Here is a 26,425-nt window from a genome sequence, read left to right on the forward strand (position 1 = left end):
TTTATCCACTCTGGATTTAAAGGACGCCTACTTTCATATTACCATCCACCCAGCTCACAGAAAATATCTCAGGTTCGTGGTGGACGGACACCATTATCAATTTAAAGTTCACCCCTTTGTGGTAACTATGGCACCTAGAGTATTCACCAAGTGCCTTGCAGTGGTTGCAGCTCATTTAAGAAGACCGCACATTCACATCTTCCCTTACCTGGACGACTGGCTAATAAAAGCCAAATCACAACACAGCTGCATACTCCAAACTCACAAGACAGTACAGCTGCTTCACGACTTGGGATTCACTGTAAACCTCACCATGTCTCTCCTTCAGCCGTCTAACACGCAAGCTTATCTAGGAGCTACAATAGACACATGCAAAGCTCTAGCATACCACAACCCAGTCAGGATGCGCAACTTGCGAAATCTGATATTATAATTTCAGCCCAACACTCACTACCTGCGTGAGCGTTCATGCAATTGATCGGCAAGATGGCTTCTTGCATTCTAATAGTCCCTTATGCAAGACTTCAAATGCGTCCACTGCAGGAATGCTTGGCACGTCAGTGGAACCAGGCTCAAGGTCAGCTAACAGATCTGGTGTTGGTAGACGGCCACACCCATCGTCTGCAGTGGTGAAATACACCAAACCTCTCCAAAGAGCGGCCATTCCTCGGCTCAGTTCCACAGATAGTGTTAACAGCGGACGCATCACTCAATGGTTGGGGAGCTCATCTTCCAAAACACACTGTTCTGGGCACATGGACTCTACAACAGAAATAACTGCACATAAACTACCTAGAGCTACTAGCGATTTTTCTGGCATTGAAAGCTTTTCAACTGCATCTAGTAGGCAAAGCTGTCTTAGTCCGTACAGACAACATGACACCAATGTACTACATACAAAAACAGGGAGGGACATACTCTCTACAGCTTTCACGCCTAGCTCAAAGCATATGGAGAAGGGCCATACCTCAAAAGATATATAACTCCTTGCGGAACACCTCCCAGTAGTAAACAACCAAAGCGCAGATATGCTCAGTCGTCAGAAACAACAGATCCACGAATGAGAACTACTTCCTCAAGTTCTGATCCCATTCTTTTAAATGTGGGGCTATCCAGAAATAGATCTGTTTGCAACACACCTCAACGCAAAAAGCGCAAACGTCGCGTCCAGGTATCCACACCCATCCTCCAAAGGCAATGCGCTATGGATGAATTGGTCAAGCAGATTTGCTTACGCTTTTCCACCTCTCCCGCTAATTCCATTAGTGGTCGAAAGCTCAAGCAACAGTCCCTCACAATGATACTAGTTGCTCCCACGTGTGCTCGATAACCCTGGTTCACAACCCTGTTTGAACTATCAGTAGTTCCTCACCAAAAACTGAACCTCTCCCCCAAGCTTCTAACTCAGAACCATGGAGTGATAAGACACCCAGATCCCAGTTAACTCAACCTTGCGACCTGGCACCTGAAATCCTAGAGTTTGGCTACCTTAATCTCCCACCAGACTGCATGAACGTCATTAAAGAGGCTAGACGCCCTACCACTAGAGCATGCTACGCTGCAAAGTGGAAGCGATTTGTAATTTACTGCACAATCAAATCAATCCACTAGATGTTTCAATCCAAAACATCATTTGCTACCTATTACACCTACAGCCTTGTAATTTAGCCTATACATCTATACGGTTAAATCTTGCTGCAATAGCTTACCTACAAAATAGACAACATTTCTCTTTGTTTCGTGTGCCCGCTATCAAGGCATTCATGGAAGGACTTAAAAGAATCATCCCTCCAAGATTTCCACCTTCTACAATGGGGAATCTTAATATAGTCCTTACAAGACTCATAGGCCCACCATTTGAACCTCTGCACAAATGTGAGCTACAATTTCTCACTTGGAAAGTAGCTTTTCTTATAGCCATCACATCTCTCCAGGCACTAACTATACAAGAATTATTTTTACAAATTCATAAAAATAAAGTGGTTTTTAGGACTAACCCCAAATTTCTACCCAAAGTCGTTTCTGCCTTTCATCACAACCAGTCTGTTGAGCTACCTGTATTTTTTCCTCAACCAGACTCAGTGGCAGAACGTGCTCTTCACACATTAGATGTAAAAAGAGCAATACTATATTACATTGAAAGAACTAAATCTTTTTGAAAAAAACGACAACTCTTTGTTGCTTTTTCACCACCGCATAAAGGCATACCCATATCAAATGCAGGTATTGCAAGGTGGATCGTTAAATGCATTCAAATATGTTATATTAAAGCTAAGCGCACACTAACAGTTCCCCCTAGGGCGCACTCTACATGCAAACTAGGGACTTCTATGGCATTCTTTGGGAACATACCCTTAGATGACATCTGCAAAGCAGCAACATGGTCTACACCACATACATTCACAAAGTACTATTGTGTAGATGTGTTAGCGAAACAACAAGCTAGTGTGGGTCAGGCCGTTTTAAGAACACTATTTCAAACGGTTGCCACAGACACAGGTCAGCCACCGCTTGGGAGATAACTGCTGTATAGTCTGCGCTAAAGCATATGATCTACAGCTCATATGCCTCGAATGGAAAATGCTACTTACCCAGAATGCATCTGTTCTTGGCATATAGAGCTGTAGATTCATATGCGCCCACCGGCCTACCCGGGTACCTTTGTCTGTTGCAGTATCATCTTTCTTAGATACAATATATATGGATATCTCACTCTTACTAACTCCAACTATCACCCTTACAACAAAACAATCTGGGGATTGAGCCGATGCCCATGCGCACTATCACCGAAAGGAGGAGTTACCTACCTTGTGACTGAAAGACTTCTTCAAACAAATAGTGCAAACATCCGGACCCAACACCAGATGGCGATCTATGCTAAAGCATATAAATCTACAGCTCTATATGCCAAGAACAGATGCATACTGGGTAAGTAGCATTTTCCTATCTGCATGTTGTAAAATATCTACCTTATTACACCCCCAGAAACCAGCACCATATACCCCCACTGAGATGCACTTACTCCTGTATAGATTAAGCATTTCTGCAATTGGTTTGTTTTGGAGCTTGCAGGCAAATCTAAAAATAGCTTCAATGTTAATTTTAATAGTCTGGCATCCAAGTGTTAAAAGTGGGATCCAGCTCAGTGACTGGTTAAACAAGATCCCTAGAAAAAAATTACTTTTACCTTTGATAAAACACAGTCCCCCAGATTAAGTCTTAGAGTTATTACTGGGCCGGGTGCATGTGATTATATGATAACTTTGAAAAATGTACTTCCAGGTGCTCCATGAACGCTAAAAACAATTCGAAAAGGGATTGAAGGCAATTTGCAATACGCACAATCAGAACTGCGTCATTCGGGTATAATAATATGGGAATGGACTTTAAAGCCCATACGAGGTACATCTTTGTCATGTCCTACTAAATAGTTACTAATACCGTTGATATGTAGCAGAAAAAGAAAAGTGGCTGAGATGCACCCCTGCCTGATACCCCTAGTTGATCTTATGTGAGGGTAGCATTCACCAGAAGGGCCATATCGAACACTTACAGTCAGATCCTGGTGTAAACAAATAATAACTCTTAATAAATTGTGTTCCACTCCCATTTTGCCCATTAAATTCCATAGCTTCATGCTCTTAACAAGATCAAAGGCACTGGATAAATCGATAAAAGCAAGGTACAAAGAACGTTTCTTAGCCTTCACACACTTCCCCTAAATTAAATAAAGATTTAGGGATTGCTCGAATTGTTCGGAAACTGTGTCTTAAACCAAATTGGAAATCTGACAAGATATTATTTGCAAGAGCCCAATCTTCGAGGCATGACAATACATGTCAGCCTAAAATCTTGGTACTGGAGTTGATCAGAGAGATCGGCCAGTAGCAGGTCGTCTGTGACCAGTCCACTTTTTTGAAAATAGGAACTATGAAAGCGGACTTCCAAGACTCTGGAATCGGCACGTAAGAGGAGGTTGGATTTTTGAAAGGTCCACTGGAACCCTGACTGGACCTTGAGCTTGCCTGCTGTGGTCCTATTTAATGTGTTAATAATCTCACTAACTTCAAAAGGAGATTGAAAATCACATGGGAGTAAAGGTGAATTACAGTCATGCCCTCATAGTGAGGACTCGTTCTCTGGGGCAAAAATGCCCCTTAAACTGTCTATTGATCACTTCCCAAATTTCTGTATTATCTTTCAGATTACCAGCATTTCTGTCTTCCACAACCTGTTTATACTGACCCCTAGCTTGCTTGACTTAAGAAGCTACCCTGGGACGTTTTTTAGGTGTAGCTAGCAGGGTTCTATGTGTGGCGGAACATGCCGTATTAGACTAGCGGCGAAGTGACTTCTCTCGAACAGAGATTAATGGAAATAGTTTAGCAAATTTTGGAGAATTCAAGCTGCATCTGGCCCGTCCCATCTCTTCTGAAAGAGAGGCTGTAATAGAAGCCCTTGCTTACTCAACAGTGATATGATTAAACACAACTGTATTGATTTTATCCCATTTTATCCCATTTTATTCTGAGTCCTTTATTCCTGGTCATCTCCAAATTATCAGGCCGACTTACCGTAGGGGTCTTAATAAGAGTTCAATTTAATAAACAAGGGAGTTATGATCACTTACAAAGCTACTATTTATCACAAAATGAATTAAAAACGGGCATAGTTTGTATGATAAAAGAATATAATCTATAATACTGCCTTTATGGTTCCCTAGAAAGGTTGGAATACAGGCATTTTTCGTGCCACAAATGTCACTAGGGAAGACCAGGTTTAAAATTCATCCAAGAAGGGTAACATCCTCCAAATGAGGGTGAATTCAGAAGCATGTCTCTGCATTCATTCATATCAAACCTTGGACCATGCAGACCCTTAAGATGTATCCTCTATCCCATTTGAATCCTTTCCAATCTATAGCCCAGTTCAAGTAGATTTTTCTCTAGTCCCAGTCACACCCTTTTCTGTCAACTCACTGGGCCACAGTGCTTGCAGTCTTTGCTGTCAGTAGCTGCACGTGCCATTGGCTCTGGGCAGTGCTGACCTGCAGAGCAAACACAAATGAGTTGACTATTTTTGAGTTAGCCAGTGTGAAACCATGGATCAAGAATTGACTGCTGACAGCGGAGGCAGACAGGATGCTATGATTAACAAATTGTATATTATATTGGTGCCACAGGAATTTATGGTATGATCAAAATAGAATAGGTAAGTCATTGATCTTCCACTGTTGCAGGGATTCTGCTCACAAATAGAATTATGCTTGGGACCATGTAAAATATGCGTGCAGGGACTGAGTCACCATACCACCTCAGTGTCCATGAGCCCGAGGCCAACTATCTATAGTGCCTCACTTGCCCTCCTGACCATTGCTGTGTGTTAGACTTGGCATCTTTTGGCGTGTTTCCCCTGAGTTTTTGCTTTCTGCCCTCCTTGGTTTGACTCTGTTTTTGGTGTTTCTGTGAACTTTTTGCACTGCTGATCAGTGGTAAAGTGGAAGTGCTCCTGTGGTAAAGTTTGGTATGGATTGGTGTTTCCATGATTGGCTGTTTGGTTTTCTTTTCAGCCCCTAGTAAAGGGTACTGAGTGTGCCAGGGAATCAAATGCTACACGTGGGCCTGCAACATAGATTTTGCCACCCACGCGAGTAGGCCGGAAAAGGTACCTCAGACCTGACATTGCAAAGTCTGCGCGCAGTTTGTAACTGTCAAGTCGACTTGGCCCGTGACGACTCTGGCCAGTCCCTAACCTTCCCTTTTCTTAGATGTCAGGCACCCCTAAGGTAAGCCCAAAGTACCCCTGTTGGCAGGGTGCAGTGTATGTGTAAGGTTGGACATGCCCTGGTATGTGTGGCATGTCCTGATAGTGAATTACAGCCCATTTCGTTTTTCACTATTGCAAGGCTATCTGTTCCACACAGGACAGAATGGAAAGTTTGTTTAAAACATCTTATAAACATAACTTGCCCTGGGAACTAGGTGGGAAAATAAAATGTAGTATGCCTGAACTCATAATGTGCCTCATGGAATGTAGATTGCCTGTCTGGGTTTTGGACGACAGATGGCTAGGAAGCCAGGGTGGCTCCCAATAGTCTAGGTAGGTCAGGAAAGGGTGGATAGACCTGGGCTGCGATGGGGGAAGAGGGAGGAGATTTCCTTGCACTTCAAAGGGCCTGGTCTGCCTCTGACAATGCCATCTCCAAATCCTGCCGGGAAATCACACCAGAGAAGGCAGAACTGGTTCTGGCTACGCACAGACACCCTCTGCCTAGAGGATGAAAGGATTTTTGGATACAAATATTGGGACCCAGACCCCTGAGCTTCAGAACTCTTTTGGATCAAGAAGACTGCCAAAAAGAAGAGCTGGAGAAGCTGTGAGGAGGGATTACCACTTTGCTGTGTGCTTTGCTGTGTTGGCCTACAGTGGCTGCTTTTGTCTTGGGAAGTGAAAGGACTGGACTGAACTTTCTGCAATCTACTTTTGGGAGTTTCTCCAAGGGCTTGAGGTAGAGCTTGCCCCCTGTTCTAGGAGTCTCAGGAACAGCAAAAACTTCAAGCTCTTCTGCGGTCAGCACTGGGGACTGGGTGTTTTGTACTGCAACAGAAGAAAAGCAACTAGATGACATCTACGACACCGCTGCCAACTCTGTGTCCTGAAGGCGCCACAGAGGGCGCCGCGGCAATACCGCACCACGACCCTGGTCTCACTGACGACGCCTGCTGATGCCGCCACTGAGCTGCTGCTTGCACCGCGACCTGTGGGCACCGCACTCCGCACCGCCTCGCTTCACGCCGGAGCCTGGGTACTGCAGAGAGCACCGGCGCAACGCAACCCTGGTCTCATCGACGACGCCTGCTAACGCCGCCACTGAGCCTTTGCTCACACCACGACCTGTGGGCACCCCACTCTGCACCGCCTCGCTTCACAACCACGCCTTGGCCTCCCTGCCGCTGCCGCTCCACACCAAAATCGACGCTGCTGCTTGCACGTGGTTCGAGGGCACCGCTCGTAAAGTTACACGATTCACCGCCCTCATCCCGCACCGCAGCCTTGGCCTACCGACACCAGCACCATTGACTCCCATTTGTCAGCCGACGACAGCGCTTCAGCAATGATGACGCCGCTGCTTGCACTGTGACCTGTCCGCACCGTGACGAGCACCACCTTCACCGCGACCCTGATCTCACGGACAACACCTTCTGATGCCGCCACCGAGCCGCTGCTCGACCGCGACCTGAGGGCATCGCATGCCGCACCGCTACACTTCGCACCGCAGCACCCAACGCCTGCCGACGCCTGCGCTCCTGAACCCAACAGAAAGGAGGTCGACCTGCAACGCGAGTGACTTCAAAGGCCTCGGCGCCCTGCATCTCTAACAGGTACTGTTTGCGGGTCTTCCCGACACCATAGCTGGTCCGCGATGCCGCGACCAGCCTGAGCTGTTTGGATTTGTTTGCTCACGACGCCGTGATAGCCCCGGATGGAGCTATCGACATCAAGGAACTGTTTTTAAAGCTTATTTTGATAACTGTAGATTTTTAAGTACTGTATTGTGGAAGTTTATCGTTTTTGGTCTTGCATATAAAAATATTGGCTATTTTTCTAAACTGGTGTGGTGTCTTTTTGTAGTGCTTACACTGTATTACTGTCGGTTATGTGCAAATGCTTTACACACTGCCTCTAAGATGAGCCTGACTGCTCGTGCCAAGCTACCAAGGGGGTAAGCAGGGGTTATTTCTTTAGGAGTGTAACTCCCTTATCCTGACTAGGCAGAAGGGTCCCTACTTGGACAAAGGAGCAAGCCCTTGCCATTTCTAACACCGTGAAACAAGTGAGTTGGTACCCCAGAACACCTCATTCTCGGTTCTCTCAGGGTTTGTGGTAATAGGACACACCCTTTTGCTCTCTCACTCGTACTCTCACTTGTACTCTCACTCGTACTTGTCCACAATAAGATAAACTAGAGATACGAAGGAAGTTTATAAAATATATTTAAGCTATCGTGCTCTAAGATGCAGTAATTGTTCCACAATTAGACAACAAATACATACCAAAAATATTAGCATGGTTAACAAACCATATACCAGAAAAAGCCCTGTCTTGTTATAAGACAGATTAGCCTAAACCCACTGAAGCTAAATGATTATATATTAAAGTTCTCTGGAATTAGTGGCAGACCCTTTACCTTAGCATACATAGGTGGATGTTCTATATCTCAGCTAACGCAGCACTCTTGCTCAGAACCTTCGCTCAGTTAGTGTTTGGTCAGAACCCCTGTCCTCCGTTATATGACAAGAAATGTGCTCGCAAACAGCAGCTGCATTCTCTTGTTATGTGTAGGTGCTAGTGTCTGACTAGATAGAATAACAAGGGGCATTGTTATTTGATCTTGCCTAGAGTGTTCAGAATAAATCAGGAAAATAATAAAATGCAAAAACACATGCAGGTTCTGTGTGAAAATACAAAGTGGCTGAAAGGCAAACTTGTTATGTAGTAAAGTGGGCAAAATGAAAGTGCCCTTACAACGTGCACAGTTAGGCTTACATTGGGAAAACGACAATGGTCTATGCAAGAAACACACAACACCATTAGGACTTTAGGGCATTGAGCTGTTTCAAGGCTTTTTCTACAGAGTCTTGTTGCACAAAAACGGGTACATTCTGATATTTTAAGTCATTACAGGGATTTCTCTTTTGGGTTCTATAGGCGATAAAGTGGCACTCAAAGTATCACATATAAGGCAATGGAATGTCACGCATAAGCACATTGAAACCCTGGAAATGTCGCACAGAAGCAAACTGGAAACGTGGCAGCTGTGTATGTATTGGTGAAGCGAGCCTTATTCCAAATGCTGCTTATCCTATCTTTCCTGTATAATGCTCTTACATCTACTCTTGGGAGGCAAATTCCACCTGAGCCTTTGTAATCTCATTTGCCTGAAAGAGATATATGATTAATGTTGACTGAAAGCTAAGCTGAGCGGAAAATTCTTCAGTTAGTAGTTCTGTCCTTGTCATCCTTTTTATTGTAAACCTTTGCAAGTGCATTTGCCTGTCCTTATTCATTAATTCTAGACAAATTGTTGACTGATTTTATAGTACTATATTTAGGACTGCCAAGATGATTAAATGTTATGAACGTGTGTTGAAATTCAGGATAATTATGTTAAAACATGTTTAGGGCCTGATTTAGATCTTTACCCACAGGTTACTCCGTTACAACGGTGACAGATATCCAGGCTGCTAAAAATAAAATCCCATTATATCCTATGAGATTTATGTTTCGGCGGATGGGATATCCATCACCGTTGTGATGGAGTAACCCACCCGCCAAGAACTAAAGCAGGCCCATCGTTTCAAAATCATTATATTGCCACTCTTGATTTCTTCCCTTTCTATTGCTAGTCATACTACAGGCATATACAAACTTGTAGCCATGGTCTATTAAACAGAAAAAAATAATTCAAGCCATTTATTAGTCAGTCACAAAATATCTAGAATGAAATGTCCTATTTAATATTCAGTAGGAGTTACTGCATTTATATAACATAAACATATATGAGAGGCGTCGCCTGGAAGGCCAAGATGGAGGGGTGAGCAGATCAGGGGCCTGACCGACCCAGAACATCTCCTCCCTCCCAAGTTACCCCTTGGACTTGGCCTTAATAAGAAGGGGAATGAACGGAAAATTAGAACCAGCCCTTCTAACCTGGGGTAGTGAGACCACTAACATCATGGGCTGGGATAGACCCTCGTCCTCCCACAGTCCGGTCAAGATCGATAAATATACAGCTCCAACATTCAGCGCAAAAGGAACATCTGAAAACATGGGTAGATTATCATCAATGTCTGAGACTCCTTGCAAAACAGAGACTATACTACAGGCCGTTCATGCCTCCCGCACTGCGCTGCAGAATTAAATCGTCTAGGTGGGTGAGCATTAAGGTGACCACCTTGCGATAGGACCTGTCGGGGTGTTTTAGCTGATAGGGTGTCTAAGGCAGAGGGCCGGGTGTCCAAACTGAAAGACACAGTATGAGAACTTAAAACAATGATTTCACAACACTCCCACATTACCAAAACCCATGAGACCTATGTAGAGGATGAGGGCAGGGCATGCAGTTGTAATCTCTCATTCGTCGTATTACCCGAAGGTGCAGAAGCCCCACACTCGAAGATTTCCTAGAAACTTAGATGGCTACCTGGATACCCAAATCCTTACTCTCTTCCTGCTTTGTTGTGGAAAGGGCACACTGCTCCCTGACTCAAAAACCTCCTCCAGACCCTATGTTTGCCAAATTCCAGAGCTACAGGAACAAAGACAAGCTCATTAGAGAGATTTACTAATCCAGGGGCCTTCAGTTCCAGAATAGCCAGATTATGATTTTTCCTTCTATACTAGTCCAACAAAGAAGGCGGTCTTATGAAAAACAACACCTGAGAGCCTAGGGAATCCAATACATGCTTCTGTTTCCTACGACCCTTCAAGTTATCCATAATTCCAAAACCCTTTTCTTTGAATCTACAGAGGTAGCCTGGTACTTGGCAACGGAACAGCGAGCCCTTTTGGTTAAGGGATGGCGACAGGTGCTCTTGGGGTGTAAGTGTGGGTTACCATTTGGGGAGTTACACTTCTTTAGATTGTGTTTGAGTTTTGTTCAACCTATATGCTGCACTTCATGGAATGTTAATGGTCTCAACAATAAAGTCAAGAGAGGTGCTGTGTTACAATACCATAAAAGTTTCTACCCACCAGTGGGGCTCTTGCAGGAAACACACTCTGTAACAACTGCCCCATACTACACCATGGTGGCTATTCTAGAGTATGCTGTATACACTACTACCTCCCTCCGGGTCTCTATTCGTTTGTACAAATGCTTCTCTATACAGGTCACTAATTTACCATGATGATCTAGGTTGCTATGTCATCGAAGGTTCTCACTGGATGATTGTCTCAGTTTATTCACCTGCTACACTTGAAATGGACAGGCTACAGGCACTCGCAAAGGTGCTGCTACAATCCCCCTAGGTCCTACAATATTTGGTGGCAATTTTAACTCCATTATGGACCCCACCTAGACTCTTGCAAACCCTAGACATGTAAATCAATTAACTTGGTATCTTTCACGGCCTCTCTAGCCCTCACGGGCCTTTGGCGCCTGCTGCATCCACAGTCTAAGAAGTATTCGTCTGCTCCCACTCACATGGTTCCTCTTCGAGGGTAGACTCCTTTTTTCCTGTCCTCAGTGGACATAGCTGACTTAGTGGATGGCTGGATCCTGCCACTTGTGCTGACTGACCATGCCCTGGCAACCCCTGAATTTGAGTCACCTAGACAGAGGCAGTCAGTGCATTAGCAGCTCTTCGCATTGTGTTTTTTTTACACCAAATTTTATATGTTCCTCTGGGAACAAATCACTGACTACCTTACTATCAGAAAAGACCCAGTTGATTAACCGGCCATACACTGGAAGGCCTTAGAGGCAGTCCTGAGGGGCAAGATAATATCCCATCAAACCATGACCAGGGATCACAAACGTAAAGAAATCATTGACTTGGAACATGAAATGCATAAGGCAGAGGAGAATCTATTGGGCAACCATAATGATCAGGGAAGACACAAATTGAACTGCAGAGTCTGACGCTTTACGATATGATCCTGGACATTGCATTGTGCAGCATTAATTCATATAACTACACAATATAAACTAATACAAATTAGGAAATCAGACAGGAAAAACTACTGTACTGGCTGGCAAACAAAGACCAGGAACTTCAGCACTAGCTCTGGCTAGACAGTCACAACCCCCCCCCCCTCCACCCCCCCATACCCCTTCTCTTCTCATTGCCCAGGAAATGACAATTCACTACTCCCGCCTTTACAAGTTGAGCCTGTGCCTGCAGAAGAACAGGGAAACTCAATTATTGTGCAGAAACTTTCAGACCCAGACAGGCAAGAATTAGATGAACCACTCACCGCCAAAGAAATACGGAGGCTATCCAGGCGCTCCCAACTGAGAAAGCTCCTGAGCCTAACAACATCCCAATGGAGTTGTATAAAAGACATGCAGCTAAGCTGACTGCCCCCAACACTCCCACTGCTTGACACTTTTAAAGACATCCTGCCATTAAGGGCGCTGCTGCCTGACATGCGTGGAGCCACAATCTTGGTGATCCTCAGACAGTGAAGGAAGCTGGGTCTTTATATTGTATACCGAAAAGAGTCCAGGTATTTCCTCACTAGTGATCAGGGGCTTGCTCTACTAATCCCAAGGTACTCTTATAGGGAGTAGTGTGGTCGGCTTATCAGAGGAGGGTTAGACGTCAGCAAATACAATAGTCAATAAGTGATGCACACAATTCAATAAGGAGATCCATACCAAATTATAAAAAATGTTTAGGCACCAGAAGCAAAAAGATCTGGTAAGTAAGTTTTTCAAGAGGAATGGTTTTGCATTTAAAAAGTCGACACAGTGCATTTTTCAGAAACTGCAATGTTTTACTATGGTAGGAAAAACAAGTATGGCATTCAGGTACAGTATAGCGACTTATGAGACCAGTCTTCTAGACTTGAGGTGAGTATGGGACAAGGTCCAAGGTAGCACCAACAGGTCACCTGTGTGGCCCTGGGGCAGCAAGGTGCAGAGGTGCTTTTCAGCATTGGGTGCCCAATGTTATCCAGTGGGGCTCAGTCTGGTTAAAAGAGGCTGCAGGCTTGGACGGGGAAGCCAGTCGATAAGAACCGCAAGGGGGGGGCTCAGGTCTCACAATGCTTGGGGGCACCTTTGGTCCTCTTCTCCACGGGTGACGAGTGCAGAAGTGTCTTTAGGTTTGTCAGATTTTTGTCCCTTGGAGCACTCGTGGAAGAGGGTCCCTGCAAACAGAGGCTGCAGGTGGTTTCAGGAAGTCGACAGTGGACAGTAGGCTTTGTTTCTGGAGGGCCGGGGGACCATGCTGGAACCGTTGACCCACTTCAGCTCAGGCTTGGCGGCCCAGGTGCAGTGGTGCTTTTCGGTGTCCGTTTTGGTGGTCTGGAGAACTCTCAGGTCTCTTTGTGTGGCTACAAGATGCAGGGAAGCAGCTCCGGTACTCCACAGGAGTTCCTGAGTCTTGGCACAAGTGCTGGCAGTCCTCCAAAGCTTTTGGAGGCACAGCAGTTTGCAGGATGAATCGACTTAGACTCAATCTTCAGGAACAGTAGACTGGCAACAGTGTTGGCGGTCAAGTCAGTTGCTCCTTCCACTGTTCTTGCTTTTCGCAGCACTTTGGTCCTTCTTCTTTTGGTTGTCAGTATCTGATTCTCCGGTGCCAGGGTTCCTCTAAATATTGAATTTAGGGGCATTAGGGGAGTGTAAGGTAGCAGCCAATGTACTATCTACCCTTGGGGTCACTAAACCCCCTGTATGACCACTTCCTGCGGGGAGGTAGTCATAACCCTATCCCAGAATTCCTGATTTTGCCATCACCAATATGGGTACCTTTAAAAAGTCGTGTCCCCTTCAGGTTGCCCATCTGAAGGGTGGCACTAGCCTGCTGGTGGGCACATCTGTTTGACTGGAGAATTTCCCTGCCTGTCCAGGTGCCAAATGACTCTGGACAGAGGGGGTTGGCTCCTTCTCCTGTGAGACAAACCAGATTCATATACCAAAGGAATGTTAATCTGCTGGCCTTCCTGTGGAAGGGGGTGAACGCACCCACTTCCTAAGCATACTCCGTTAATGGGCACCCGCAGAGCAGAAGCCCTCACCCCTGGGGGTCAGACCCTAGTCTCTGGTGGCAGTCTGATGAAAACCAGTCAGTCAGAACCAGAGACTGGCAGGCTTTCCCACCTCTAAGGGGCCATCTGTGTGCATTTATTACTGAATCTGACACTGGCATCAGTGTGGGTTTATTAATAAGAGATATTTTGATGCCAAACATCCTGTGCAACACACTAACCCTGGGAAGTCCCAGGGGAGGGAACTAGAGGCACAGGGTATTCAGGGTGAGCTGGCCTCCAACCTTAACATCTATACAAAAAAGAAGCTACCCTGAATGAAAAATGACCGGGGTTTAAAAGGTACTTGGTAGAGTACCGGAAATCTCACAAAAAGTGAAGGACTATCCTCACACACCACCAGGTGGCAGTCCTTCACTTTTTGTGAGATGCCCTTGTCTCTACCGAGTATCTTTTAAAACCCCTGGCCATTTTTCATTCAGGGTAGCTTCTTTAGTGTATACATGATACCAAACATCCCCGTTTTCACCAGCGTCCAGCACGTGTTTTAAAAAAGTTTCCCTGTTCACTGGTACTGGCAGCAATGCAACTGACCAGCACAGGGGCATCTCTGCTCATGCAGCTAAGTCCCCACATATAATATAAGGCACCCTGTATTAGGGCTGTAAGGCCAGCTGTTGGGCTGGCTTACAAATATTACATGTAGGTTTATGTGGCATTACACGCAGGGATGTGTCATTTCATGTTTTCCCTTTTGTTTTCACCAATACATGCAGCCTGCAGTGGCAGTTTGCTTGAGCTTCGGGAGGGGCCCCTTAGGTTGACACAATTCGTGCTGCAGCATTAAGAACCCTCTTTAGTGCATCAGGACCTAGGTACCGGGGGTAACATTTACTAGGTGCTTACGCAGGGCACTAAACGTATTGCCAAATGGGGTACAGTTGCACAATTTTTAGGAAAGAGACCTGGCTCTGGGGAGCTGGTTAGCAGGTACCCAGTGCACTTTCAGTCGAAATCTCATCAAATACCGGATAAAAAGTGGGGGTGACCATGTCAAAAAGGGCACTTTCCTACAAACTGAAAAAAAACCCACTCTTAACACATGTGCTTCATATCAGCCCTTTCCATATTGCCGGTGAACAGACTTATGAAGATAATTGGGTCCCTGGTGCACCCGACCAAAATGCCATTATGCCAGGGCACAGGGCCCACAAATGAGATAGCGCTAACCAGTGGCATAATGGAGTGCAGAGCCCTGGTATCCATAGATTTTGAAAAGACATTCGATTCTGTACAGTGGTAATTAATGTTCGGCCTTCTGGAACTTATGAATTTTGACCCTCTTTTCTGCAGATACATCAAAGTACTCTATTCTTCGCCATGTGCTCGGGTTCTAGGATATGGGGCATTTTTCCCATGCATTTCGAGTGGGGGACAAGACAGTGTTATCCCCTGCTGCCTCTCCTATTGGCCTATTCCCGAGCCGTTGGCGGAATGAATTTGGCGCAATGCGCAACTCAGAGACTTCATTTGGCCTGACAGCTGCAGGACAGGGTGTCGCTATATGCCGATCTCCTAGTTTACAGGAGCTACCCTGAGACCTTGTTGCCGCTGCTCCTGTATATGCATCAAATATATACAGAAGCAAGCGTACTGTAAACTGGTCCACATCTACTTCTGTTCTTCTGACTAATGCACAAGATGACATACGGGCTAACATCCCAAGGCAATGGGCGCCTCGGTACTTTAAATATTTGGAGATGCACATCACACTTACCAAACAGTGGGCACGGGACTTGAGATAACACCTTTAATAGCCCGGCAAGGAGAGACATAGACCTATGGGAAGCCTCCCCGTGAACAAAGCTGGCAGGGGAGCGCTGTTCAAAATAGAGGCTCCTATACACACTACAGAACTACCGATATGACATACAACCTGCCCATTTGAGTATACTACAGTCAGCAATTGTGAAGTTCTTTTAGGTGGAAGGCCAGGCATGTCTCTTCAAGGATTTGTGGCATTTCATGGATCCCCAGGGCTCCTCCATGGCCTTGGAATTGCGTGTGCTAGAGCACCATGGCACGCTTAACTCAGTATTTGGCTCCTACCTGCCTTGGCCCTTCCCCCAGGGACCCAAACAACCCTTATGCTGGTATCGGCCACTGTGCTGGATCAAATGGCACCGGGTAGTAACAGCCGAAACACCACTATACGCCGGGAACTGTCTCAAACACACAGTTATACTGGAGGGCTTCCAAGCATGTGATGACATTGGCATATTTAAACTGGGGTTGTCTGGAGGGGTAACTTTATGTTGCACTTTTCAACATCTTGGAAACTCATATTCAGTGCACCGGACTCAATTGTACAATTACAAGATGCACTGAGGGACTCTTATCACCTTTAATCAAATCCTCCTACGATGCAACCCCCTGGAGCTCACATTATGGAATCACAAATTAGCCGGAAAGGAATCTGCTCCTCGTATCTCTCCGTGGTTAATAACACCCTGGACCCCATTGCACAACTTAGAGAATGATGGGAACACTAAGAGGAGTAGGTGGATGTGAGAATGGCCCCCAAGGACACTCGCAATATCTATGAGGCTACACCTAGTTCAACCTAAATACTGCAAAGGATGTCAACAGCCCCAAGGCACCTTATTTCATATGATATGGGAATGATACTGGCATAACATCTCCCTGACCCAGGTTGTGGGTAGAACGGTGGATCCTGAACCAAAACTGATTCTATTGGGGCTAATGGACAAAAGGGGCAGGAGCTGATATATGAGAATTTTGCTAGCTTTGGACTTTCTTATAGCTAAAAGGGACATAGTACTTCATTGGAGATCTGAGCAAGCACCCCGATAGCTGAATGGGCACGTGAAAAGGACTACTGTGCCACGGCAGAAAAATGTGTCTACGAATCCTGCAGCAGCCCAGGAAAAGACCGTAAAGTCTGGGCAGAATAGATGGCACATTATGACAACTCTGCCCTACAGGGTTAGGGTATCGGACTTAAATGAATGTATTGCTTACTTCTTGATGTGGGTATCCTAGAGTATCTGAAAGAAACACGTAGTGATAGATTCCTTACCTTAGAATTACCCCCAGGCATCAGACTGGGTCTGGAAAGTTTTCGTTAGCAGTACCCCTGCCCGGCGGTAGGCATCTTCGTGCGGTTCAGCGCGCATCGTTGGCGCCGGCATGACGTCGCTGGAGCTACTTAGACTGAGTTTTTCTAGGCCTTTTGTCTCATCTTTTCGAGTCGATCTACTCCTGGTGTCGTAGGGATTCCCGGCTCCAAGAACTGTGGGGACTGTCACTGCATGATGTCGGTGACGGACCCCCACTGCGTGTGTCTCTGCTGCCTGGGGCGCGACCACGACTCCAAGTCGTGCCCCGACTGCCGGGCCATGGCGCCGAAGTCTTTGTGGGAGCGGCCCTGAAAGTTGCTGGAAGTCTTCTGGATCCAAGTCTTCGCACTCGGGGTCAAGTAAGTCGAAGCATTCCAAAAACAAGTCGAAGAAGCATTGTCGCTCTTCGACTTCCCCTCACCTGTCGTGCAATGCAGCTGAGGGTGTGGGTGGTGCCACCCTCGCGACTCCGGCGGACCCTGCAACGTCGCCGCCGGTCTACCCACATTTTCTGGGTGCGTGGGCGACGCCTGCTCAGGTGCAAGATTTTCCTGCTGCCAATGTCCCACTCTTTGGGCCGTCTGGCCCGCCGGCGTGCCTATGGGCCCGCGGGCCCGACTGGGGTTCCTGCCCTTCCATCACCAGCGGCTCCGACCCCGGTGTCGCCGGCAGCTCCGGTCCGATGCCGCAGGGCCCCCTGGGATCCGGGATCGGACCCCGGTCGACGCCGGTTGACCTAATAACACCTCCACCGGTGCCTTCCTCCCCAGCACCACCACCGACGTCGCCCGCTCGTCCGGACAACATCGTCCCCAGGTTCAGCCCGGACACAGTGCCGGATCGGCGTCGCCAATGGGGTCCTTTTTGCCCTGGTTCTCCCCCCTCCTTATTTCCAGCCTGTTCCACAGACTTCGGTGGAAGGGGAGGACTGGGATGGGTCTGAGGACCCTCTAGCACAGGAGTGAGCTTATGATCCAGACTGGATGGAGGGTGTGGGGGTAGCCAGTGGTCTTGAAACCTCACCTGACCTTGGCATGCTGACCGTGGCTACGGAGGAGGGAGCCAGTTACACAGTGGTGTTGCATAGGGCAGCCGAGGCCCTCCACCTCATACTACCAACAGTGGCCATCAGGACTAACCTCCTGACAGAAGTGCTCTAGCCGACAGAAACCTCTTTGGAGCCCTTGCTGCCTTTTAATGCAGCACTATCTGACGTTCTTTTGGGCACCTGGTCCAGGCCCAACACAGGGCTCCTGTGGACAGGAACGTGGCCCGATGCCATCGCCCGACTCCGGGCGACCCCCTCTTCCTCACCCAACACCCCACCCCTTAGAGTTTGTTTGTCCAAGCTTCTACTTCCCAGAGAGAAATCGTTTCCGCCCCTCCTCAGAGGGAATCAATGAAGCTGGAGCAGCTTGGCAAGAAGTTATTTTCATCTGCCAGCTGAGGTCTGCGGTCGGTGAACACCGCATGCCTCTTGGGCAGTTACTCCCACTCTCTGTGGGACACGGTTGCGGAAGTCCTGCCTAACTGTCAGAAGGAGGCCCAGACAGTCCTCTCCCAAGCTATTGCGGCTGGGAGAGACGTAGCTAAGTTCATCATACGTTGTGGGCTAGACACTGCCGAGTCGGTGGTCAGATCGATTTCCACGACGGTGGCGCTTAGACGCCACGCCTGGCTGAGAACCACTGGCTTCTCAGGGGATGTCCAGAACACTCTGATGGACATGCCCTTTGATGGCATTCTCCTCTTTGGCAATAAAGCGGACAGTGCATTGGAGCGCTTTAAGGACTCCCGGGCTACAGCCAAGTCCATGGGCCGGTCGGCCACTCGGCCTCCTCCGCCTCCTCCGCCTTCTGCTTTTTGCTCCCTTCGTGGCCATGGAAGGTGTGCCCACCACATTCGCAGAGTCAAAAGCCGCCGCAGCAGCAACATCAGTGCGGCCGCGGATGTGGGAACCGTCAAGGAGGTTCAGGGGGCCAGCGGGCTGGTCAGTCCACCTCCACCCCCACAGCATCCACTGCAGACCCTTCCTAGTCCGGTATTTCGGGCCCATCAAACACCAGTGTGCGGCAGAATTCGCCATCATCTACCCCACTGGCGCAACATCACATCGGACAAGTGGGTGCTGCAAATTGTCTAAAAAGGCTATTCGCTCCCCTTTGAGGCCACCCCTCCAGCCATGCCACCTCAGTAATACCGCATGTCTGGGGATCACTTGACATTTCTCCAGCAGGAAGTCACGGTCCTCTTGGCCAAAGGGGCCATCGAGCACGTTCTGATGCTAGAAGTAGGTCGTGGTTGCTACTCCCACTACATTCTGGTTCCAAAGAAGGACAAGGGCCTGCGTCCTATCTTGGACCTTCGGAACGTCAATCGCTTCCTCCGAAAGGAGAAGTTCAAGATGCTCACACTTGCTCTTGTCTTGTCTGCCCTAGACCCACAAGACTGGATGGTAGCATTAGACTTGCAGGACGCTTATTTTCATATCCCCTTCCTGCTGGCCCATCCGCGTTACGTGCAGTTCACGGTAGGCCACGAGCACTTTCAGTTCACCGTGCTCCCCTTTGGCCTTACCAGCGCCCCTTGGGTGTTCACGAAGGTGATGGCGGTGGTCGCAGCTTATCTGCGCAGATCAGGGTTTTCAGTCTTCCCCTATCTCAACGACTGGTTGTTGAAGGCGGACTCGCCCCAGGCAGTCGTCTCCCACCTCCACACTAAGGCCGACCTTGCATTTGCTGGGGTTTTCCATCAATGTGCCGAAGTCGCACCTGATTCCCTCACAGAAGCTCCTATTCATCGGAGCGGTTCTGGACTCTGCGCGGTTTTGGGTTTATCCTCCCGAAAAACGAGTCCGGGATATTCAGGCTATGATTCCGATCTTTCAGCCTCTATCCCGGGTTTCGGTCAGGATGACCCTCCGGCTACTGGGCCTGATGGCCCCCTGCATCCTGCTAATGGATCATGCCAGATGGCATATGCGGGCTCTGCAGTGGGACCTGAAGTTCCAGTGGGCACGCATTGGGGCAACATGTCCGATCAAGTCCAGATCTCGGAGGGCACTGCACGACAATTGCAGTGGTGGCTCACGAATCTCGATTGTGTCAATGGCAGATCCCTCTCCCTTCCCCAACTAGAGCACACAGTGGTGACAGACGCGTCCCTTCTGGGATGGGGCGGCCACATGGGAGCGGTGGAGTTCAGAGGCCTTTGGTCTCTGGCGGAGGCCCAGCTTTATATTAACCTTCTGGAGCTTCGGGCGATCTGACTTGCACTGAAGGCATTGCTTCCCTCTGTCGTGAGGAGGGTAGTGCAGGTGTTCACGGACAACACCACCGCCATGTGGTACTGCAACAAACAGGGTGGGTGGGTCTGAGCCTCTGGACATGGCTGGAACATCAGGGCATGTCCCTGGTGGTTCAACACCTGGCAGGTTCAACACCTGGCAGGTTCCCTGAACTCCAGGGCAGACGAAGTCAGCCGTCAGTGCATGATGGATCACGAATGGCGTCTGCACTTGGACGTGGCGCAAGGTCTCTTTCAGCAGTAGGGAGAGCCTTGGTTAGATCTATTCGCCACCGAAGAGAACGCGCAATGTCCTCAGTTCTGCACGTTGGAATTTCCAAGGCGGCACTCACTAGGTGACGCTTTTCAACGCGAGTGGAGTTGCGGTCTACTATACGGCTTTCCGCCTATACCACTTCTACAAGAGTGCTGAAGAAGATTAATCCCAACCGGGCCCAAGTTATTCTTGTGGCTCCGGACTGGGCTCAAAGAGTATGGTATCCCGAGCTACTCAGCATGGTGATCGATCCCCTGCTCTGCCTGCCTCTTCAGGACGATCTTCTGTCGCAGCAGCAGGGGAGGGTTCTCCACCTGAACCTGTCCAGCCTCCACCTCCTTGCATGGAGATCGAGCAGCGGCAGTTGGCGTCTTTCGACCTGCCTCCCAAAGTCTGTGATATTATCTTGGCAGCCAGACATCCCTCCACTAAAACGGTATATGCCTGCAGGTGGAATACATTTGTGGCATGGTGTGGATATCCTTTCTGCCCCTTTTTCAGAGGTCCTTCTATTTTTTCTCTCTTTGGCCCGCAGTCTCTGCTCTAGGCACTATCAAGGGCTATCTTTCGGCAATTTCAGCCTTTTTACAGCTTCCGGATCAGCCTTCCCTTTTCAAGTCCCCTTTTGTAAATAGATTCTTGAAAGGCATTACGCGCATGTTCCTGCCTGTCCCTTTCGTGATGCTTCAGTGAGACTTGAACCTAGTTCTTACTTATCTAATGTGTGCTCCTTTTGAGCCACTTCACAGCTGTCCTCTTCATCTTCTCACTCTAAAGACTGCTTTCCTGGTTGCCATCACCTCTGCCAGAAGAGTGAGTGAACTCCTGGCTCTTTCTTCTAAACCTCCTTTTCTCTCTGTCCATCAGGACAAAGTTTTTCTAAGGACTCGTCCATCCTTTCTGCCAAAGTTTATCACTGCCTTTCAAATCTGTCAGACTATCACTTTGCCCACCTTCTTTCCGCATCCATCAAAAGAGGAAGAGAGGCTCCACCATCTCCACCCAAAACGTGCGCTCTCTTTCTATCTGAACAGCACACAACAGTTCCAGATGGATGACCAGCTCTTTGTTGGCTACATGGGTGCTAAGAAAGGTTGGGCTGTGCACAAGCAGACCATCTCTCAGTGGGTCGTTCTGTGCATTAAGACTTGTTATTCTTTGGCTAAAAAGAAGCCTCCGGTGAGGCTACGAGCCCATTCTACCAGGGCGACAGCAGCCACTACTGCTTTGGGACTGGGAGTTCCCTTGCATGACATGTGTCAGGCAGCTACATGGGCTTCGCTGCACACATTTACCAAGTCTTATTGCCTGGACAGCCAAGTCCGGAGAGACTTCTTCTTTGGCCGTTCTGTTCTCCAGGACATTCTGGTGTGATCTTGATTTGCAGACCCACCACTGGGGTTGGTATTGCTGGGGTATCTATTCTAAGATAAGGAATCTATCACTACGTGTTTCTTTCAGATGCACAATTTACTTACCTTCGGTAACGATATATCGGTAAGAAACATTAGTAGTGATAGATTCCGTACCGACCCACCCATCCTCCCCGTTCTGCGAACTGATTTCTAGGGTTAAGGTCATCCCTTTCAGGGCCCTAGTTTCATGGCACCCGTTGTCAGTTTCTTCCATGGCTCTGAGTTTCTGGCATGGAAAGTTGTGTACAGAACTGACGTCAGCTCGTGACTGTGCATCTAAGTAGTTCCAGCGACGTCATCCCGGCGCCAACGCCTGACGCGGAGCCGCACAATGACGCCTACCGACGCGCAGGGCTACTACTGCCGAAAACTTTCCGGATCCAGTCTAACGCCTGGGGGTAATTCTGAGGTAAGGAATCTATCACTACTAATGTTTCTTACAGATATTGAGTTACCGAAGATAAGTAACTTGTGCATTGTGCAGCTTTTTCCTTTTTCTTTTTATGCTAATGTTTACTACTCCTGCATTAAACCCAATACATAGTTAAATAAAATGCAAATATATGTAAGCATAAACAATACATTCTTGAATTATTTTTTCTTGAAATGCCACTTGTTGATATTAGAATAAATATATAGGTTTGTCTAAACATACATTTTATGATAAACTGGTAATACATAAATAATGTGTTCCTTCTATAATACATTTGTTGTGACTGTTTTGGTAAATGTGATTACTAAGATTTATTGGGTATTTGTTTAGGTTATTGTCGAGATGACAGTAGCATTTGCTCAAAAGTCTGAACTAGCAAGGATTGCTAAGCTGGAAGAAGATGAAATACATAGTCACCACACACAATTTAATGATCCGTGGGAGGAAAGTGAAAGTACGCTTTACAACGAAGTACATCTGCGTGAATCAACAACTGTTGGAGTGGCCGCAGAACGATCATATTACCATTTAGAAGACTCCTCTTCCAATCATTTGTTGAGCTTTAGGGACCATGAAATGGCATGTTCACGTGGATCTTTGACCAATGATGAGGATCCTGTTTTACTGAAAACAGCCGTAAGTATGAAGAAATTTATATACACCAAACTTTTTAATTTAGAGGAATGTGTTACGTGAATGTGCTAAATTATTATGATCTTCAACGTGAAACATTAGAGGCATAGACACATATTGTATTGACAACTTAGATGTATCCATTTTCTTTTTCATCTTAAAGTAAATGATCATGTTATGCTCCCCAAAAGAGAGAATTGGCAGATGTTAGTATCTTCTTTCTGTTCATACCGTGATACAGAAAAGAGTACTCTTATTGAGTTGCAAGTCTGCAGTCTGTGGGTAGACCAATGTGCTTGAGCAGTATTTGTGCATACAGCACATAAATGTTCTGCTTGAGGGGGATTTGACTTGTTTAGTGAATAGGACACTGTAGAGATCGTCTATGATGTCCCACTCAAAGCTTAGCCTTTGAATTCTTTTGTAAGTTGATGTTTACATTTACCATGGAACAGACTGTTACTCCTACATAAGTTATATATGACGATATATTCATAATGGGTAATTGCATGTAAATGCGGACTAATTGGCTAAGGCGGTCCGTGTGTTTCCCTTCTAGCCTATTAACGTTTATTAAATAGTCCATTGAATAAAGCCCTACAAGGAAACAATAAATCTTCGTTTTCCAGCATTTAAAGTCAGAAATGAAACATTTATGTTTGTACAATACAGGTGTTGTGTAATCTCCAAATCTCTGGGTAATCACACTTGGCAGATTTCCTAAGCTCACAAAATCAGTACACACACCCACACAATGATTGATATTTTGCACTATATAATTAGTTATTATGTACTGTTCATCTACAAATAATGTGCATTAGAATGAGTGTGAATATTATCAATAGTTCAGCAATAATGATAACAATTAGATGCATTGCGATTCTAGGGCCTCCTACCCATGATCTTTTCTTTAATGAGATAAGAGGTTTATTGAGTCAACCTAAAAAATCAAACAGAAAAGGGGGACAATGTATTGGCTTAAAATACGATAATAAGAGCTGGTTTAATCAAGACTGTAGGAAGGCAAAGGGGGCACTTATTGGTGCACTTCATGTAGAAATTTCTTCCTGTAGAGCGGACTACAAAAAGTAAAAAGGAGTGGGGGGGATTCACTTTGGGCTTCCTTACATACTACCCTATTAGATAGTGACCCAAAGGGTTTTGGAGACAAGCTGCATATTGGTTAAAAGGGGGAGGACCTACACTTGAAGATACTGTACAACCGGAGGAGTGGGTCGCGCATTTTGGTCCCCTTTATGGTCATGACACCTGTACAGCTAGGGATGCATTAGAGGAAATGGAGTTCCTTAGGGGGGGTGAAGATGAAAATGTGGTTATCTCACTAGAGGAAACATTAACAGCAATATCTTCCTGTATGTCGGCACGTGCCCCTGGCCCAGACAGGATTCCTAATGATTTGTATAAAGAAGATAAAATGCTGTGGGGTTTATACATACATCTGATTACCAATTTGATTTTGGCAGGTGCCCCTAATGAACCCTCCAGGCAGATAGCTGAAATAGTGCCCATTTTTAAAAAGGGGATAGATCTTCCCCTATGAACTACAGGCCCATTAGCCTCATTGATTCCCTTCAGAAAATGTTTTGTAAGCAGGTTTTAGGAAGGTTTCAGACATGGATAAAGGAAGAAAAAAATGTGAGTGACTTTCAGGCGGGTTTTCGTTCTAAAATCAATACATTGGACCAGGTGTTTCAGTTGATCTGTATTTATTAGAAGGAAGTAGCTGTAAAGGGTGGAAAACTCTATGTGGCTTTTGTTGACTTACGTACGGCATTCGACTTAGTCCCACGTGATAAACTTTGGAGGGTGCTACTTGAGATGGGCCTCCCAATCAATATTTTTAAAATCTTGATTAGATTAGACTCAGAAAACTCAACACAGGTTAGGTGGGGTGCCAACAGCCAAGTAACTGAAACCTTTCCAGTCAAACGAGGATGCGTGTTGGGACCAACTCTTTTTACTCTTAAACGGGGTTGTCAAGTTTTTAGATAGAGATGGCTGTGATGCTCCAATAATAGGGTTAGGAAGAGTTCCAGCACTATTGTTTGTTGACGATACCCTTTTAATTTCAAAATCCCCACAAGTGTTGCAACAACTTTTAAATGATTTCTTAAGGTTTTGTAATGAAAATAGCTTAAATGAAACAAAAACTAAATGTATGATTTTTAATAAGGGTAGAAGTGCAGCAAAAACTAGGCCAATGTGGGCCGGTAGTACTAAACTGGAGCAGGTCGAATCTTTTGATTACTTGAGTATCCAACTTACTCCATCCATTAACTGGTGCTCACAGGTAGAAAAATCGAAACTACAATTAACACAACAATGTGCACACGTTAATAAAATTCATAGGAGGACTGATCTAGGCAAATCTCTCCCGCCCTTGAAATTTATAATACAAAGGTTTTGGGCGGGGTACTGTATGGTGCTGAGCTCTGAGGCTCGAGTTTCCTTAACTACAGTAGAAAATCGCTTTCTTAGATCATTGGTTGACCTTCCTGGCAGTTCCCCCTTGATTCCCATCTATTTTGGTATTGCTCACAAACAACTAAAGCATAAAATAAACTATAAAATGTTATAATTTTGGTTTAGGCTATGGACGATAGAAGAGTTGGATCCCTATTGTGATGCCCTGAAGGATCTCTTGAGACTTCCCCAGGCAGAATCAATAAGGTGGTTTTCTTGCCTCCGTGATCTATTGGGGAAACTAGGGATGGAAAGTTTCTGGTTTAGCCCAGAAACTATGAGTAGCATTTTGAGGGAGAAGTTTAAAAAAAATGTACTTGGGAGAAAATATTCCAAATGGATTTGGTAGAACATTTTTCAGGTCTACCGAAAGATTTTCGATCTTTTAAAAGTGTGCCATGGCTTGAAACATCAATAGAGGGAATTACCCCTCCACTGGCACGCAAACTTTTTTTTCAGTTTAGATATAAGACCTTACGCACTAATCTTTTCTGCTGTAAGAGGAGCCAGTGTTCCCCAGTAGCTGATTTATGCCCTGCGTGTAAAGCTTGTGCAGAATCTATTCTTTTACTCTTTTTCTGTCCCTGTTATGCTCTACTGAGAAAGAAATGGATAATACCCCTATGCAGGACTGTTAGGCCGGGTCATTACCTTGATATTTTGAGGCTACTGTCAACAGATACCCGCAGACTAGTGGTCTTTGGTATCTCTCGTTTTTTCTATGCTCTGTGGATCAGCCGGGAAAATGAATGCAATTAACTTTTTTGAGATATTTCTTTTTATGTATGACTTTGTATAAATAGGGACATTAATTGCTGTACCTTCTGTAGTGTAAAAAATGTTAGGAAATTAACTTTTTAAAGGATTTTATGTACCTGTGCTGTGATGTACTTTTTTGAATCCTTGAGATTGTAATAAAGTCAAATGATGTTGATAACAATTAGTACAAAATTATGTAAGCCCTCACCGTATTGCATCACACACATCTTTATCCTATAAAACTTGCCTACGTTATACCCAGCAGTATACCAGAGTGGTT

General features: G+C 46.3%; 1 protein-coding gene across 1 annotated transcript in view; it reads left to right on the top strand.

The window, feature by feature from the left end:
* Nucleotides 1-26,425, top strand: part of LOC144784158 (A-kinase anchor protein 9-like) — a 574,985-nt gene that overhangs the window by 506,412 nt on the left and 42,148 nt on the right. The window contains exon 16 of the mRNA XM_078662830.1: nt 22,600-22,905. Coding sequence (XP_078518956.1) covers nt 22,600-22,905 — 306 coding nt within the window. The remainder of the gene's footprint in view (nt 1-22,599; nt 22,906-26,425) is intronic.

This window comes from Lissotriton helveticus, chromosome 10 (genome assembly GCF_964261635.1).
Source record: "Lissotriton helveticus chromosome 10, aLisHel1.1, whole genome shotgun sequence".
Lineage (NCBI taxonomy): Eukaryota > Metazoa > Chordata > Amphibia > Caudata > Salamandridae > Lissotriton > Lissotriton helveticus.